Source organism: Eurytemora carolleeae, unplaced genomic scaffold, assembly GCF_000591075.1.
Source record: "Eurytemora carolleeae unplaced genomic scaffold, Eaff_2.0 scaffold686, whole genome shotgun sequence".
NCBI classification, from domain to species: domain Eukaryota; kingdom Metazoa; phylum Arthropoda; class Copepoda; order Calanoida; family Temoridae; genus Eurytemora; species Eurytemora carolleeae.
In genome coordinates this window covers 91,719-107,075 of record NW_019396579.1, presented here as the reverse complement: position 1 = coordinate 107,075, position 15,357 = coordinate 91,719, and the positions used below count along the sequence as shown (strand labels likewise).

Sequence of the window (15,357 nt, the reverse complement as noted above, 5' to 3'; positions counted from 1 at the left end):
TGTACGCATCTTTTGTACTGCAGTGTACTGTCTCTGGGCGCTAATGTAAACACTAGACGGATGTCGAAGCCTGACATGGGATCCATCTTTCACATAAAAAATCAATGAAATATTCTGGTCATAGGAAACTATTATGTGAATTATCAAATTATCAAAATTTAATGCTTTTAACCTCCTCGGATACTAAACGAACATTGATGCATCTATTATTGTTTACAAATTCCGCCCAGAGAGAACTCGTTTCAATATGTACACAGAGTATACACAACCGCAATAAACATTCCTTGATTACACCCTTGGATGAGACGAGAAACGATGGTTTACACATATTCAATTGGATGAAAAAAAAGATGGTTTTTAAATATATATAAATATATGAGAATAGACAAATTAAAGATATGTCGTCAGCAAGTTTTTTCCATCAAAATGAAACCAAAAATAATGCTTCCAAGTTTTATTGTCTGATCTATTTTAAATAAGAAAATAGTTGATTAGATGGACATTGGACATATACAGGGTGTCTCACATCATATCAGATATACAGGGTGTCCCACATCATATCAGATATACAGGGTGTCCAACATTATATCAGATATACAGGGTGTCCCACATCATATCAGATAAACAGGGTGTCCCACATCTTATCAGATATACAGGGTGTCCCACATCATATCAGATATACAGGGTGTCCAACATCATATATTTCTTTACTTTTTTGCTTATATCTGTAATATTATAGGACGAACCCCATGATGATGCCAAAGTTTTTGACAAGATATATTGAGAAGAGAATGATGTAGTTCTAGTGATAGAGAGTAGGGTTGGAATTTGTTTAAAATTGATCTTAAGATATTTAGATGAATGGATAGAAAGATAGAAAAATAGAGAGATAGGAAGAGAGAAAGATAGAAAGATAGAAAGATAGAAAGATAGAAAGATAGAAAGATAGAAAGATAGAAAGATAGAAAGATAGAAAGATAGAAAGATAGAAAGATAGATTGAAAGAAAGATAGAAAGATAGATAGATAGATAGATAGATAGATAGATAGATAGATAGATAGAAAGATAAATACAACTGAATAGTTGAAGCTAAAAGGTGCAGATATTTGACATTGATAGCTTGATAGAAACTTATCAGGCAGGAGAGTTTAGGCGCGGGGGCATTTGAGAACAATTCAAATACATTTGAGGGTTCAGTACAGGGGCTTCTCAGGACTCTTTAGCCCTGACGGGGGGGGGGGCGTAGTTTAAAACTAATTTATATAACAAAAAATGTTTATAATGTTTTTCACTTTTAAGGCTTTTTCAGACTTTTTTTAAGTTTTCGATATCTCTAATTTTCATAAGACATTGCACATTAAACTAGCTCAGTTTAGGCCACAAGCAAATCCACAACATGGCTTTTAAATATAATACCGTTTTACGTTACATCGAGCCAATATTTAGATTTTTAAGGTTAGTCAAAAAACATGATTTTTGCAAGGTTAATATTTCCTTATCCTTATTATTGACTACCCTATAAATTATTATGTTTTACGTAAACTGTGCACTACTTATTACAAACACATATATCTGACAAAAAAAAACCCAGCTAATTTGGGAATTCAAAAACATTTTTGGGATATAATATATTAATTAAAAACTCTCAATTTTCACAAAGTTTTTTTTTTAAGTTTACACAAATTTTTATAATGATTGTTACATAAATACATAGTATTTCTAATACATAAATTACATAAAGTCATACAGTATAAATATACAGGGCTAACACTCATACTTTTTCTGCTGAACAATAAATTCATTTCAACAAAGTCTGTCTGAAAATGATTTAACTGAACAAGAGTTTAACTGAACTTATTTCAACTGAAATAGGCTTCAAAACAAAATCCGCCAAAAAAAATAAGAATTCAGAATCATTTTTGTTAGAAGAACCACATATTCAGAGGATCTGAATCATAATTTGAGTATAGATCAGATTCACATGTTTTCAGAAGGTTAGAATCCTATGTTCAGTAGTTCAGAATCATACATTCATAAGTTCAGAATCAATTGTACAAAAGTTCAGAATCATATGTTCTGAAGTGTTAAATCATATTATTTGTTCGGTAGCTCAGAATGATGAGTTCAGAATTATATGTTCAGTAGTTGAGGATGAGGTTATTAGAATGTTCACCTGAAGTCTACAGGAGTATAATCTGACCCTGAAGAATGTGAATCTTGTCTCGGTGACATTGGTTCATTTTTAACAGGTGAATGTGGACCTGAGGACTGCTGTAACCATTGTGTTATGTGAGGATGGGTCAACCTTAGATCCTGGCCCAGCTGACCCAGGGCACTGAAGGGATCCGTGTTCTGTAACCCAGGGTTCACGGGCATAGGAGGGGGAAACCCAGGTACAGTACTAGAGGTCAGAGAGTACAGATGCCCGTTTTCTTTGAGGGGAGAGGGGTGGTGTAGTTGGAGGGAGGGGTGACGGGGGTGTCCGGGGGGTGAGTGGGAGTGGGGGGAGTCCACTGGAGAGATTTCTTTTGAAGAGTTTGATTGAGGGAGTTGGAGGGAGGAGGGGGAGGAGTTCTCCCGAGGGGAGTTTCCTTGAGATCCCTGCTGTTGCTGTTGGTGTTGTTGTTGTTGATGTTGCTGATATCCCACATCTAGCATCCTACCCAAGCCTAGGAACATTTTTAAATACAGTTGTGTCAACTTTTTATTTATAATCATAAAAAGCTCGAATTATTATTTTATTGTTCTTTTTGGTTTCACACGACTATCAAAGCAATGTTTCGTAGATAATAGAGTACATTTTAAAGAGGCTGTAAGCTTTAGTTCAAGTCACCCTCCGTGCTAGATGACAATGTTAAATTTACAACGGTACGCTTTAAAGCTTTGTCTGATAAAGTATGAATGAGATATCATTGTGTTTGTCTCTTTAAACTGTTTCTTTTTATTTCCGGTTTCTCTGAGAAAGTGACACTTGCGAATTTCTTGCTTACAAGAAGCAATGTTTAAATTATCAGTTCAAAAAATTTGGTTGACTCAGAAAAACGACGGTTTCTTCCACATTTTTGATCAGATAAAGGTTTAAAGGGTACCGTTGTAAATCGGGCATTGTCATCTTTGCATGGAAGGTCACTTGAAATTACTCTTACAGTCCATTTAAACTATTCACAAATATCATGTTAAATGGATAAACAAATTTGATTAAAACCTTCAATGAAAAATTATTTTGATTGGGAAATGAGGGAGAGCCACTGGAATGTTCTTAGCTTGGCTTTCTAAGTTGAGTGGGCCCACTTTTATTGCATACATTTACAGTAAAAATAAACCAAGTGCGGGTAAACGGCAGGAGTAACTATGAGTAACCTGGGCGACGCTGGGTTCTCGGGCTAGTACGTTATAAAAGCAGTGCTCGGAGAATTAGAACTATTGTAGAGACTAGAGAATACTGAATACTCCGGATTACAGATGAAGTGGATGATTAAAGGTTTCGTAAGGATAAAACTTGGATCTCAGGAATTATAAATATTTTTACACACAGAAAGGTTTTTTGAAATTACAGAAGTCAAACTTAACTTTTAGAAATATTGATAGTCAACTGTTTTCAATTTAAATTTTTAAAAAGATTGATTTTGATGAGGTACTTTTAAGATGATTTCGGTCTCATCCGTTTTGACTAAAAATATCATTAAATCAGGTGAAGCTAATGAGAATATAAATAAGGAGAGGGGGAAAGCAGTTGTTTACATTTCTGAATGATTCATATCAAGTTGTAGCCTAAAAATAAGACAAAAAATTTGAAAATTCTGCTTTGTTAAAAAAATCAGTAAATTCTAAAGAAATAGCCTGGATCCGGATCCATTTTCACAAGTGTGGATCCAGCATCCGGATCTGCAGCCAAATTAAATGGATCCTAAGCACTGTGAAATGAGTGGGTTCTCTACTAAAGTGACTTGAAATAAGCATTGAGCAAGTCACTTCAGAAGAGAACCAACGAATGAAAAAACTATTTTTCAAAAACTTAGACCTGGAGATATCTATCTAATACTTATCAGACAAAACTTTACGGTGAACCGTTGTGAATCGGATATGCGACTTGAAAAAATGTACAGTCCGTTTATTTAAAAATACCTTGCGATGTTGAATGTGGGAGAATACTCTGAGGATTGGAAAGATCTCTGTAAGCTGAATTTGTCATGGCTGAGACGGTGAACTGCTGCTGCTGCTGCTGCTGCAGGATGCCCAGATTCATCTGGTTCCTCACCATCAGGTTGTACTCATCTTGGTTGTCATTCCTGAATAACATTTCTATGATTCTTCGACATCTTAATTTTAATGCTTAAACAAATGTTGTGTCTTAATCTCCACTTTTTTCAAAATTCATAAAATCATTGTTCTTTTTTAGTGGTTAAAAAGTGTCAATTGTAGAGTTGCAAAACTTTTGCACCTAACGATGTGCAATAAAATATGCGAAGCCTTGAATAACAAAATTATATATATTATTTGGTGATATTGGGTCTGCTAGAGAATCCAGAATTGATTTCAAGGATATACGAAGTTTGGGAGTCCAAAATTCCAGAAGAAATTCTAAGGCGAAGATTTTTTTTAATGTCTTCTATTGTCAACTAATTTATTTGATTTTATAGAAGGAATTAAAAACTTTTCATTTTTTTCATAGTTTTTCAGCAGTGTTTGCTAGTTTTAGGGCCGTAACTCAGGGGCGTCAGCAATCCTAATTTTATTACAGAATTGATGAACATATTTTTAACACTTAAGTAACAATTTTACTACAAAATGTCAGCTAACTGTATACGAACGAAATTATTAAATATTCGTCCAGGTTCATTAATCAAAACATTCTAAAATTCTTTAAATGTGGAAAAATGATTTATATTTGTGGAATTAATTTAATATTTGTCGTTCCATCATTTTAGTTAAATTCCTCGAAAAGAAGATTAGGAAATTTTACTTTTTATAAGACTTCACTTAGTTCGCTGTCATGCATTGTGGATTTACAAATAGTGATCGTAACATTACTCGTTATTCAAGTTTAATTATAATCGACGACATTGTTCTACAATTTCCTTGACTGTAGTCATGTTGTGTGTCTGTACCAGAAGAGTGTGTGTCAGTTTACTGAACTGGTCTGCAAAGCAGTGCGACTGGCTTTCTCTTGCCGGACCAGCGCCATTTCCTTTCCCTTTATTCCTGTTCCCTGATTGTTGCGTATAATACATCTTTTTAATGATATAACATATGTAGACAATTGATAAGCGCTTTCTCGTCTCAATTACTCAAAAACTAATTTTTTATAAAAGTGACATTCGCAATTCTACTGCAGTAAAACCATGTAGTTGATATTATAATTATCACACTTTTTAAACAAGAAAATCGACTTTATCATCATTAACCAGATATCCAGAGGCGCAACTAGGGGGGGCGGCCGGGCGCGCGCCCTCCCCTAGCACCTGAGAGGGGGGGGGCGCCCCCCCCCCCTGCGGAATGAAAAGAAAGAAAGAATGGCGAAAATCAGTATCACAGGCCGGAATAAGAAAACCAATAGACTTATTGTAGAAATTTTATTATACTATAGTTAGTTTTAAAAAGAATATTTTTATCTTTCTCAATTCTGAAGGCTAAAGGCTATTGTAAACATTTAATGTAAAAAAAAGTTCTGAACTGTATTTTATTTGTGTTGAGTTTATAGAGTACTAGTAGATATCAAACTTTGAATTCTTATGGTAAAATATTCCAAGTTTGAAATATCAAATGTTTACACCACTCGGTGCAAAGATTTAGGGATTAGAATATTTGAGTTTGTGGCAAAAACTCAGTTCCAAATCTAGAGAAAATTCTGAACCTGGCAAATTTCTAACTGATTATCATATTTGATAACTAACAAGATTTATCTTCTTTGACAGAATTTCTGTAAAATCGAAAATGAATTTAGATTATGAATGTTGGTTAGATCAATCATTAATTCAATAACTTCAAGAGAAAAGGTAACATTATCTGTCCTTTTTCAATGTAGATGATTGAAATTATTATTTACCTTTGTATTTTTATGTTTTTTTTCCCCAGAAACTATAAATGGTTATTTCTTGCAATTTAATTTGTAATTAAACCAGGTACTTAAAAAAGACTTTTTTGCGATTCGCACACATATTCAATGAATTGACTCATATCATTCATTATACAGCTGTTGGAAGTATAAATTTTGTAAAAACACAAGAACAAAAAATCGATTTGAATTGAACACAGCCAAATCTGCATGCAACAACTTAAAATTTCCTTTTTTTCGACTTTAAACCCTTAAAAAACCACTTTTGTTTTTGAAAAATTTTCGAAAAAGGGGGGGAAACCCACTCTTAACCCCTAACCCTTAACCAAACCCTAACAAAATAATATATTGCCCCCCCCTAGCAAAAGTCCTAGTTGCGCCTCTGCAGATATCAGGTTTAAAAAAAGGGCCTGTCCATATGCTCAACAAAATCTGAAATGTTAATCCTTTTTTGAAAATTTTATGTTCGATAAGATTTTTCTTATATTAAATTGCCTTAGTCTTAAACGGAAAATATAATGATTGGTTAAAGAATCTCCCGGTATGAATTTTTTTCAGTCCCTTTCAGCCTGAAAGGGAGTTCAAAGTGTACAAATCATCTAAATGTTCACAAATTATATGCAGTAGAGTACATTAATTCAGTATGTTCCCTAGCTACTATTCATTTCAATTTAGAATTTTTTAAACTGTTAAATAAAATTTATAATGAATTAGGTGAATAAAAAACATCATTTGATTTATAGTTAAAACGGAAAATAATCGTTTGTAAAGTGGAAGGCATAGAGTCTATGTGAAATGATCATTGGTCAATTATGAAACCAGCCTTTTTCAGAATTTGGTTTTATTTTAATATTAATTTTAGATTTTCTATAAAATGATATTCCAGGACCCAAAAGGTTAGATAGCATAAATATGTGAAGTACACCTGCAATATGGAAACAGTAAAACAAAATGGCCGTTTTACACTTTTTTCTAGTAAATTCCCCTCTAATATATATTCTATTCTCGATGTAAAAAACCCTTACATACTTGAGATGAACCAAAATAAATGACTATTCTTTAAACTATTACTGGTGTTAACTAATTTTACCTTGCGGGAGATTCGTCCCCAATATGATACCCGTCGTCCGCATCCGGACTATCCGGACCACCCATCCCCTTTCTGTGTATCGTCTCGACTATATCCTTGTTCGTCTGAGACTCATGAGGCTGATCATATTCTAAACCAGAAATAAAGGTCAATTAAGGTCAAGGAAGTATAACAAATTAAACCCAAACGAAGCTATTTAATTTTTAAATATGATTAAACAAAAATGGAAAACTTACATTTTGGGCTTTTTGAGAAAATTTACTTTTTAAAGGGATTGTTTTCTAACTTGGAACACAAGCAAGCATATTTTATCGCTTAAAGATATATGTTCCTAAGCCAAGAATCTTTAGATGCTTATTAGAGGCATTGTGGATTTACAAATAGTGATCGTAACATTCAAACGAGAAAAAATGTCTGAGAGAGTTTTAATCGATGCTTTAAAAAGTGTTTATTTAACAATTAAAGTATCTTTGTTAAAATTAAATATGTATATTACGTAAATTCTTTTAGGATGAAGAATGATCAAGAACATAATTTTTATGACATTTCTGTTCGAAACATTTTTTTTCTATGCTTCCTTTTTGAGATCAAATTGGAAGTTGAAAGAAAGTTTGAAGTTTGCTGTTTTGCAACAGTTGTGTGCAAACAGCTTTCATGAATTCTGAAAGTTCTTTTTAATCAATTATTTCTCTGTTTGCTCGAGTGCATTTTGTATAAAAGTACAAATTTTTTGTTTGGTAATTTTGGTTTCAAAGATTTATACAAATGTAACAGTTTTCAATGTAATTCGGACATGTTTTGGCCTTAGTTATAGCTTTAACTCTTTATTTCAGCAAAGAGGTTTTTTTTATCAAAAAACTTACATCATGCTAGGGAAAAACAAACGATGAAGACAGATTGGAAAAGGAGAAAAAAGATAAAATTTGAAATTATTAGCCGTACCTTTTTATTTTATAAAAAATTTTTAAAAAAATTTAAAAAACTGTTAAAAAAAAAGAATGAGGACAATTTGAGGTCTGGGCCTTTTCCCGGTTCAGGAAATCAGCCTTCCTTTATTTTACACTCGAGCAAAATTTGTAAATTATGGAAAACAAAATTTAAATGCTTGTTTTATGATGCATAATGAAAAATGGTCGCAGGGAGAGCAATAATTTCAGAAAAAGGAGCTTTCCAATAAACATGGGAATTAAGTGACGATTTAAAAATCGGCTTTGTAAAAGTTTTTTTTAGATTAAGTATGGTGATGCTACATCAGAAAGCTGTAATCTGTAGATGTTTCGTCTGCTAGGGGTAAGAAATTGTTTTTTTTAATGTTTTTATTGCTATACTTGGTAAATTAATAAATTCTTGTATACAAACACAGTACAGTTGTTTTCTTTCACTGTTTATCTTGCAGACATGTTTCATGACATCATACAACAAAACAGTTTTTTACCGTTTACATAAAATTTATTTAAAGCAGACGTAACTTTATTTAAATCACAGAAATTAGGTAATACACGATAATACGATTTTGTATTCGTATCTTTATTCCCATGTTTATTGGGACACCCTGTAAGTATAAATATAGATATATATGTTGGTTTACTAATTAGCATTATACAAGGCCCTCAATTTGTAATGAGTTGGTTGAGCTCTTTGGTCCCTATTTCATAACCAAATCATTAGGGTTTGATAGAGCAGTGGTTGGCGTGTTTGATCCATAATCTAAGGATTCATGGTTCAAGCCCCGTCAGCTGCTAAAATCAACTACTGATAAAAAATTCAGCCATACTGATGAGTCCTTATAGGACGAAACACTGTCTTTGGATAATATACAGGCAATATCTGTTCCACAGAAATAAAAATGTTTCTACAACTTTCAGCATCCAAATATATATACGTACAGTTTATTTATTAAATGTTGTCAAACTGACAACGTGAGATTGCAGTAATTATTAGGATTTGACATGGTCATGTCACAAAACAAATTATGTAACGTGTCCTTGAGAAGGATATTATACATGTCGATGTACATTAAACTAATTTTTTACCTGTGTACTTCAGAAGGGTATTAAGTACATGTATGTACATAAAACTAATTATGTAACTGTGTACTTGAGAAGGATATTGTACATGTCTGTACATAAAACAAATTATGTCCCTGTGTACATAAACTAATTATGTACCTGTGTATTTAAGAAGGACCTTGTACAATGTGCATGTCTGTACATAGGAATAATTATTTACCTGTGTACTTAAGAAGGACCTTGTCCATGTCTGTGCTGGCGTACTGGAAGAGTTTGTTGCTGGAGTTGAAGATGATTACAGCTATCTCACAATCACACAGTACACTGAGCTCATAGGCCTGGACCAACATTTGGTGTCATTTTTACACTTGTTTGAGGGAGGGTGGGGATTCTGTAAAATTGAGAAGGAGGGGGAGGGGGAATTCTGTAAAATTGAGAAGGAGGAGGAGGGGGATTCAGTAAAATAGAGAAGAAGGGGGGGAAAATTTACTTTTTAAAGGGATTGTTTTCTAACTTGGAACACAAGCAAGCATATTTTATCGCTTAAAGATATATGTTCCTAAGCCAAGAATCTTTGGTTGATCACCTTTACAGAAACTGAGTTTTTACACAAACTCAGATATTTAAAACCCTATATCTTTACAACCTCATGTCGTAGACCTTTGATATTTCAAACTATTAATTCTGTTAAATCAAATAACAAATCTAACTTTGAATTATTAAAGGTTTACACAATTCAGGTTGCAAAGGTTGGGAAAGTTAATTTCGATTTTTTCTAAAATATGGTTTACTGTCTTTAGATTAAAATTAAAAATGCTGAGTGCAGGCTTGTGTTTTTTCTTGCTAAACTTCAATTATTGGTCAAACAATGAACGAATATTTTCTTTTTAATTCTTTGAATTTAAAAGGGAAAAAATTCTTTTATCAAGAAAATGAATCCGTAGTTTTCTTGAATAGAAACATAAAAATAGAATTTTCAAAAATTAAATTTTAGACAAGTTTAGATAAAAACATAAAAAAGGTTAAATTTTGACGCCAAACTTTCCTTCTTCATGAGTCCAAATTTCCGTTTTGTGAACGTGACTTGTCTGTTTCTCTCGTCTGTTATCCGTTGAATAGAAATTTTTTTTCGTCCCATTTTTATGCTTTTCTATGCGTACGCAATTTAGTGTCTTGTTGACGCCCAAATCTGAAAAAGAAAATTATATCTTTTTGTAGTACATTTTTGATCTAATTGAATTTTCTACAGGTTTGCAAAAAAAAAACAAAATAAATATTATTTTAAAGTGTAAAATTTTAACGTAAAGTATTCTCGGAAAAATCAGCAGGAAAATAAGTATTTTTTCTTTCCATAGGATAAAAACAAATAGTAATAAAACATGTATTTAGATAAAATAATAAAAAACTTCTGAAGGTTGAAGGATGCTTCTCAATTCTAAGGAAAATAATATATTAATATGAATTTTACTTTGATATTAAAGAATTTAGGCATTTTTTCCCTTCATTGGATTCTTGAAATTCCCTAACATTTTAAAAGTTCAAATTTTTTGATAAAATATCTTAAGTGCATTAAAGTCTACTTGTCATTTTAGGTAATGTTACATCGTCTATACGCAACATCCCCCCTACTGAACTTCTGACCTACTAACTTACCGACCTACTGCAAAGTCGGACCTACGCTAGCTGTTTATTGTTGTATTATTTGAGTGTTAGGTTAGGTTAAGTTAAGACAATTTCTGGGCATAGCGCTGCGGCTAGGACAGGCTAGGGGGGCGAGCGCCGCGGCTAGGACAGGCTAGGGGACCGGGCGCTGCGGCCAGAGCTGTAAAACCACGTGCTAGTAGGTCAGAAGTGAAGTATAGCGGATTTGCGTAGGTCGAAAAATACACCACCGTCATTTTATGCTATACTATGCCAAGCCCCAATTTTCTTTCGGTGAGTGTACTGCAGATTACTGCAGTACGCACAGAAAGCATAATTTAGGGTGAAGAGACTTCTATTCTTTATTTCTTGTAATATAATCATAATGGGATAAAAAGCTTTAGTCTAAACTATTTATTTGATTAATTTAAATTACTTTTTCTTTAACTAAGAAATGTTTCACTTCAGGCGAAATATCTTTCGTTTTCTTTTTTAACATTTGAATCAACTTATCTCTCAAACCTAATCCATAAAGATTATTGTGTACAACATTCTTTGAATACTAGCTCCATAAGTACATTAAAATTATAACCAAATATAAATCAACCTCTAATGATTCATTTAATATTCACGTTAGACTTAACTGCGTGGTATTCTTTGATTTGAATTTTGCACAAGACGCTTTTAATATTTATTTTTATTTCGTTACTTTTTTCACAAACTCTAAGTTAATAACTAGATATATACAATAGATACATAATTAAACGTTATAAACTTGAAGTGATATATGTGATATATGAACAGAAACTAAACCTTATCTAACTTGACAAAAATAAATTAAAATCCTAGAACTTGTTCTTACATCTTATCTTTTTATGTATACATATATGAGGGCATATAAATATACTTATATATATATATTATAGTATTTATATATCGCACTACTTGTAACTAAATCATGATCCAACAACAGTTTTCAAAAATATATTTTGAAAAAAATAATCTTAAAAGTTTGTGACTTTTGTTAAAAGTGAACATATTAAATCAGAAATTCAATTAGATATTGAACCATTTATACTCTGACGTGTTGTGAATTTTTTTGATTATTTTTTTTCATAAAAATGAATTTGTGAAAAATAATATTCCTGTATTTGCGTCAATATATATCCAACGTAAATATAACTCTCCATACAGAATTTAAGATAATGGAAACTTCTGATAAACAATTTTATTTAATAATTTGATAAAATCATATTTCCGCTTAAATAATTCCATCAACAAAAATTTGAGGCTAATGTATTTTCAATAAAATAATAATAGAGGGCTATTCATAATGATTAATTTTTCGACCAACGCACATCTGCTATACTACATTTCTGACCTACTCGCTCGTGATAAGTTGGACACGTGGCTACAGCGCCCTGCCCCTAGCCTGTTCTAGCCGCAGCGCTCTATTCAAAAATTATTAACAGCTTTCGTAAGACGGAAAGTTTGTTGATCAGAAGTTGAGTAGAGAGGATGTCGCGTGTACACAATGTAGACTAGACAATGACAACTGTACAATGTACTAAAGTACAATTTTATCCTTTAAGCTGTGTCGGTTAAGATTTTGCTAGATTGTAGCCGTAATAATAATAATAAAAGATATACAGTTTTTAGAAAATAAAAAATGATATGATTATGAAATGATGTTGTTTACGACAAAGTGAGCAATATATTTTAACAAATGAAAAATCAAATCGGAGATTTTAAGGATTTTTAAATAAAGTTTTTAAAGGAACTGAAGCAGTGCACAATGGATAAGGTTACAATGGGTTGAGGAAGGAAATCTAATGATAGGTAAGAACTCCATATGGTACCCTAGTACCCCCCTGCAGACCCAACACAAACTAAACTTTAGAAGAAGATCTACAGATCTGATAATATTCATTCATTCACTCGTTCTAACACACTCATAATAAATTCATCCTAACACATTAATAATGAATTAATTTACTAATTTAAACACATTCATAATAATTTATTTACTTATCTAAACACATTCATTAATACATTTATTAACTTATTTCAACACATATTCATAATAAATTTATTTACTTATTTAAACACATTCATAATAAATCAATTTACTCATTCAAACACACTCAACATTCATAATAGATTTTTTTATTTATTTAAACACATTCATAATACGTTAATTTACTCATATAAACACATTCACAATGAATTCATTTGCTTATTGATACACATTCATAATACATTAATTTACTTATTGATACACATTCATAATACGTTAATTTACTCATATAAACACATTCACAATGAATTCATTTACTTATTGATACACATTCATAATACATTAATTTACTTATTGATACACATTCATAATACGTTAATTTACTCAATTCACAATGAATTCATTTACTTATTGATACACATTCATAATACATTAATTTACTTATTGATACACATTCATAATAAATTCATATACTTAGTGATACACATTCATAACACATTAATTTACTCATATAAACACATTCACAATAAATTCATTTACTTATTGAAACACATTCATAGTACATTAATTTACTCATATAAACACATTCATAATAAATTCATTTACTTATTGATACACATTCATAATACATTAATTTACTCATATAAACACATTCACAATAAATTCATTTGCTTATTGAAACACATTCATTTACTCGATCATTTATAATGAATTCATTTACTTATACAAACACATTCATCAAAAATTCATTTGAATTAATTCATTCAAACAAATTCACAATAAATTCATTTCCTCATTCATCCTAATTCATAATAAATTCATTCACTCATTCAAAAAAGTTCATCATATATTCATTAACTCATTCAAACAAATAAATTCAATAAATTTTTCATTCACAGATATGTATGATCAATGAAGAATAAAGAATGAAGTATGGAGAATGAAGGTTGAAGAATTTAGATCAAACTATGATTTGTGAAGATTAAAGAATAAAGGATGAAGATAGATTTGTGAAGGATAAAGAATGTAGAACTAAGTATGATCTGTGAAGGATAAAGAATGTAGAACTAAGTAGGATCTGTGAAGGATAAAGATTGAAGTATAATCTATAAGGGAGGAAGGATGAAGTACAATATATGTGAAGGATGAAGGATATAGTAAGTAATGTAAAGGATTAAGGATGAAGAATGTAGTAAGATTTGTGTGAAGGATGTAGTAAGATAAGTAAAGGGTTGAAGGATGAAAGATGAAGGATTAAGTATGATCTATAACCTCCAATCTGAAGAACTGAATGAAGAGTAGAAGAGATTTACCAAACTTTGCTCTCTCAGTCACTCTCTATTTTGCTGTCTTTCTAACTCACATCTATCTATCTATCTATCTATCTATCTATCTATCTATCGATCAATCAATCAATCAATCAATCAATCAATCAATCAATCAATCAATCTATATATCTATATATCTATCTATCTTTCTATCTATCTATCTATCTATCTATCGATAGATCGATCAATCAATCAATCAATCTATCTGTCTATCTATCTATCTATTTGGAATTTTTCACTTGCTTGATTTGATTAACCCTGGCTATCCTGGGTTTGGAAAGATGGTGAGGGGGGGGGGGCAAAAATAAGTAATTCATGATTTAGTCAACCATGTTTTCTTCAACAAAACCTCTAATATTTTCTCTTTACATCTTTTTCTTACATCTTACCTCTTCGCAAAAACATATATGTAAATTGACCAAACGGCTGAACCAAATTGGATGTCCCTTTTTGAGGGAACCCATGGGTACCAAATGGATGCCATACAGTTTTCTAAAGAGACTTGAGAGTCCAACAACCAACGCAAGAAATATGATGAACAAAAAAAATATGATTCATGAGTATTATTGATTCATAATTACTCTTTTAATAACCAAAATGAGAAAATTATAATTTATTTTATTCAATAGTATACCTGAGTAATATTAATTTTTAAATCAGAATTCAACACTTTTTCTTTTTCCTATAATCACTATTATAACTGGTTTTATATAATTATCAATTATCAATAATAATAATAATAATGATACTGGAGGTGTATGACCGGAGAACCAGGTTAGGACTGACCAACTTAGCGCAACAGGAGTTCATTTTCAGAGCAATCCCCCCCCCTCTAGATAGCCGGGGGCCACTCCCACCCCCTTGATGGGACAAGGACCGCCCCGCCCCCTGGAAGGGTTGAGGGGCCCATCGGGTTTTAGGGATTTTGATCTGTATCGGGTATAGAAGAGAGTATAGGGCGCAGGACAGGTAAATATCAGATTTCTTTAAACAGAGCTTCAACAATTTTTAACATTAAATTAAAAATCATCTTTGGAACTGTTATTTTGCAAAGTGGAGCAAAGTTGTTGAAAACAAAAATTTATTTTTATTTAAAAGATATGATTGGTGTTTTCTCTACCCTTTTAACCTTTTTCTTAAAGAAATATGCCACAGGCTCTAGTTTGGAGGGACAAGAAGGGTTAAGAGCCAGGCTCATATTTTTTCCTCAATTTATA

The 15,357-nt window shown here is 31.7% G+C and overlaps 1 protein-coding gene across 1 annotated transcript; it reads right to left on the bottom strand.

Annotated features, from left to right (window-relative positions):
- Positions 1–1,006: 1,006 nt before the first annotated feature.
- On the bottom strand, positions 1,007–14,885 carry LOC111705839 (myocyte-specific enhancer factor 2). The gene is made up of 6 exons (XM_023478521.1): positions 14,775–14,885; positions 10,200–10,343; positions 9,375–9,492; positions 7,146–7,275; positions 4,126–4,289; positions 1,007–2,669 (listed from the first exon to the last, which is right to left on the bottom strand). The coding sequence occupies exons 2-6, from the start codon at positions 10,290–10,292 to the stop codon at positions 2,170–2,172; spliced, it is 1,005 nt and encodes a 334-aa protein (XP_023334289.1). The 5' UTR covers positions 10,293–10,343; positions 14,775–14,885; the 3' UTR covers positions 1,007–2,169.
- Positions 14,886–15,357: the final 472 nt, after the last annotated feature.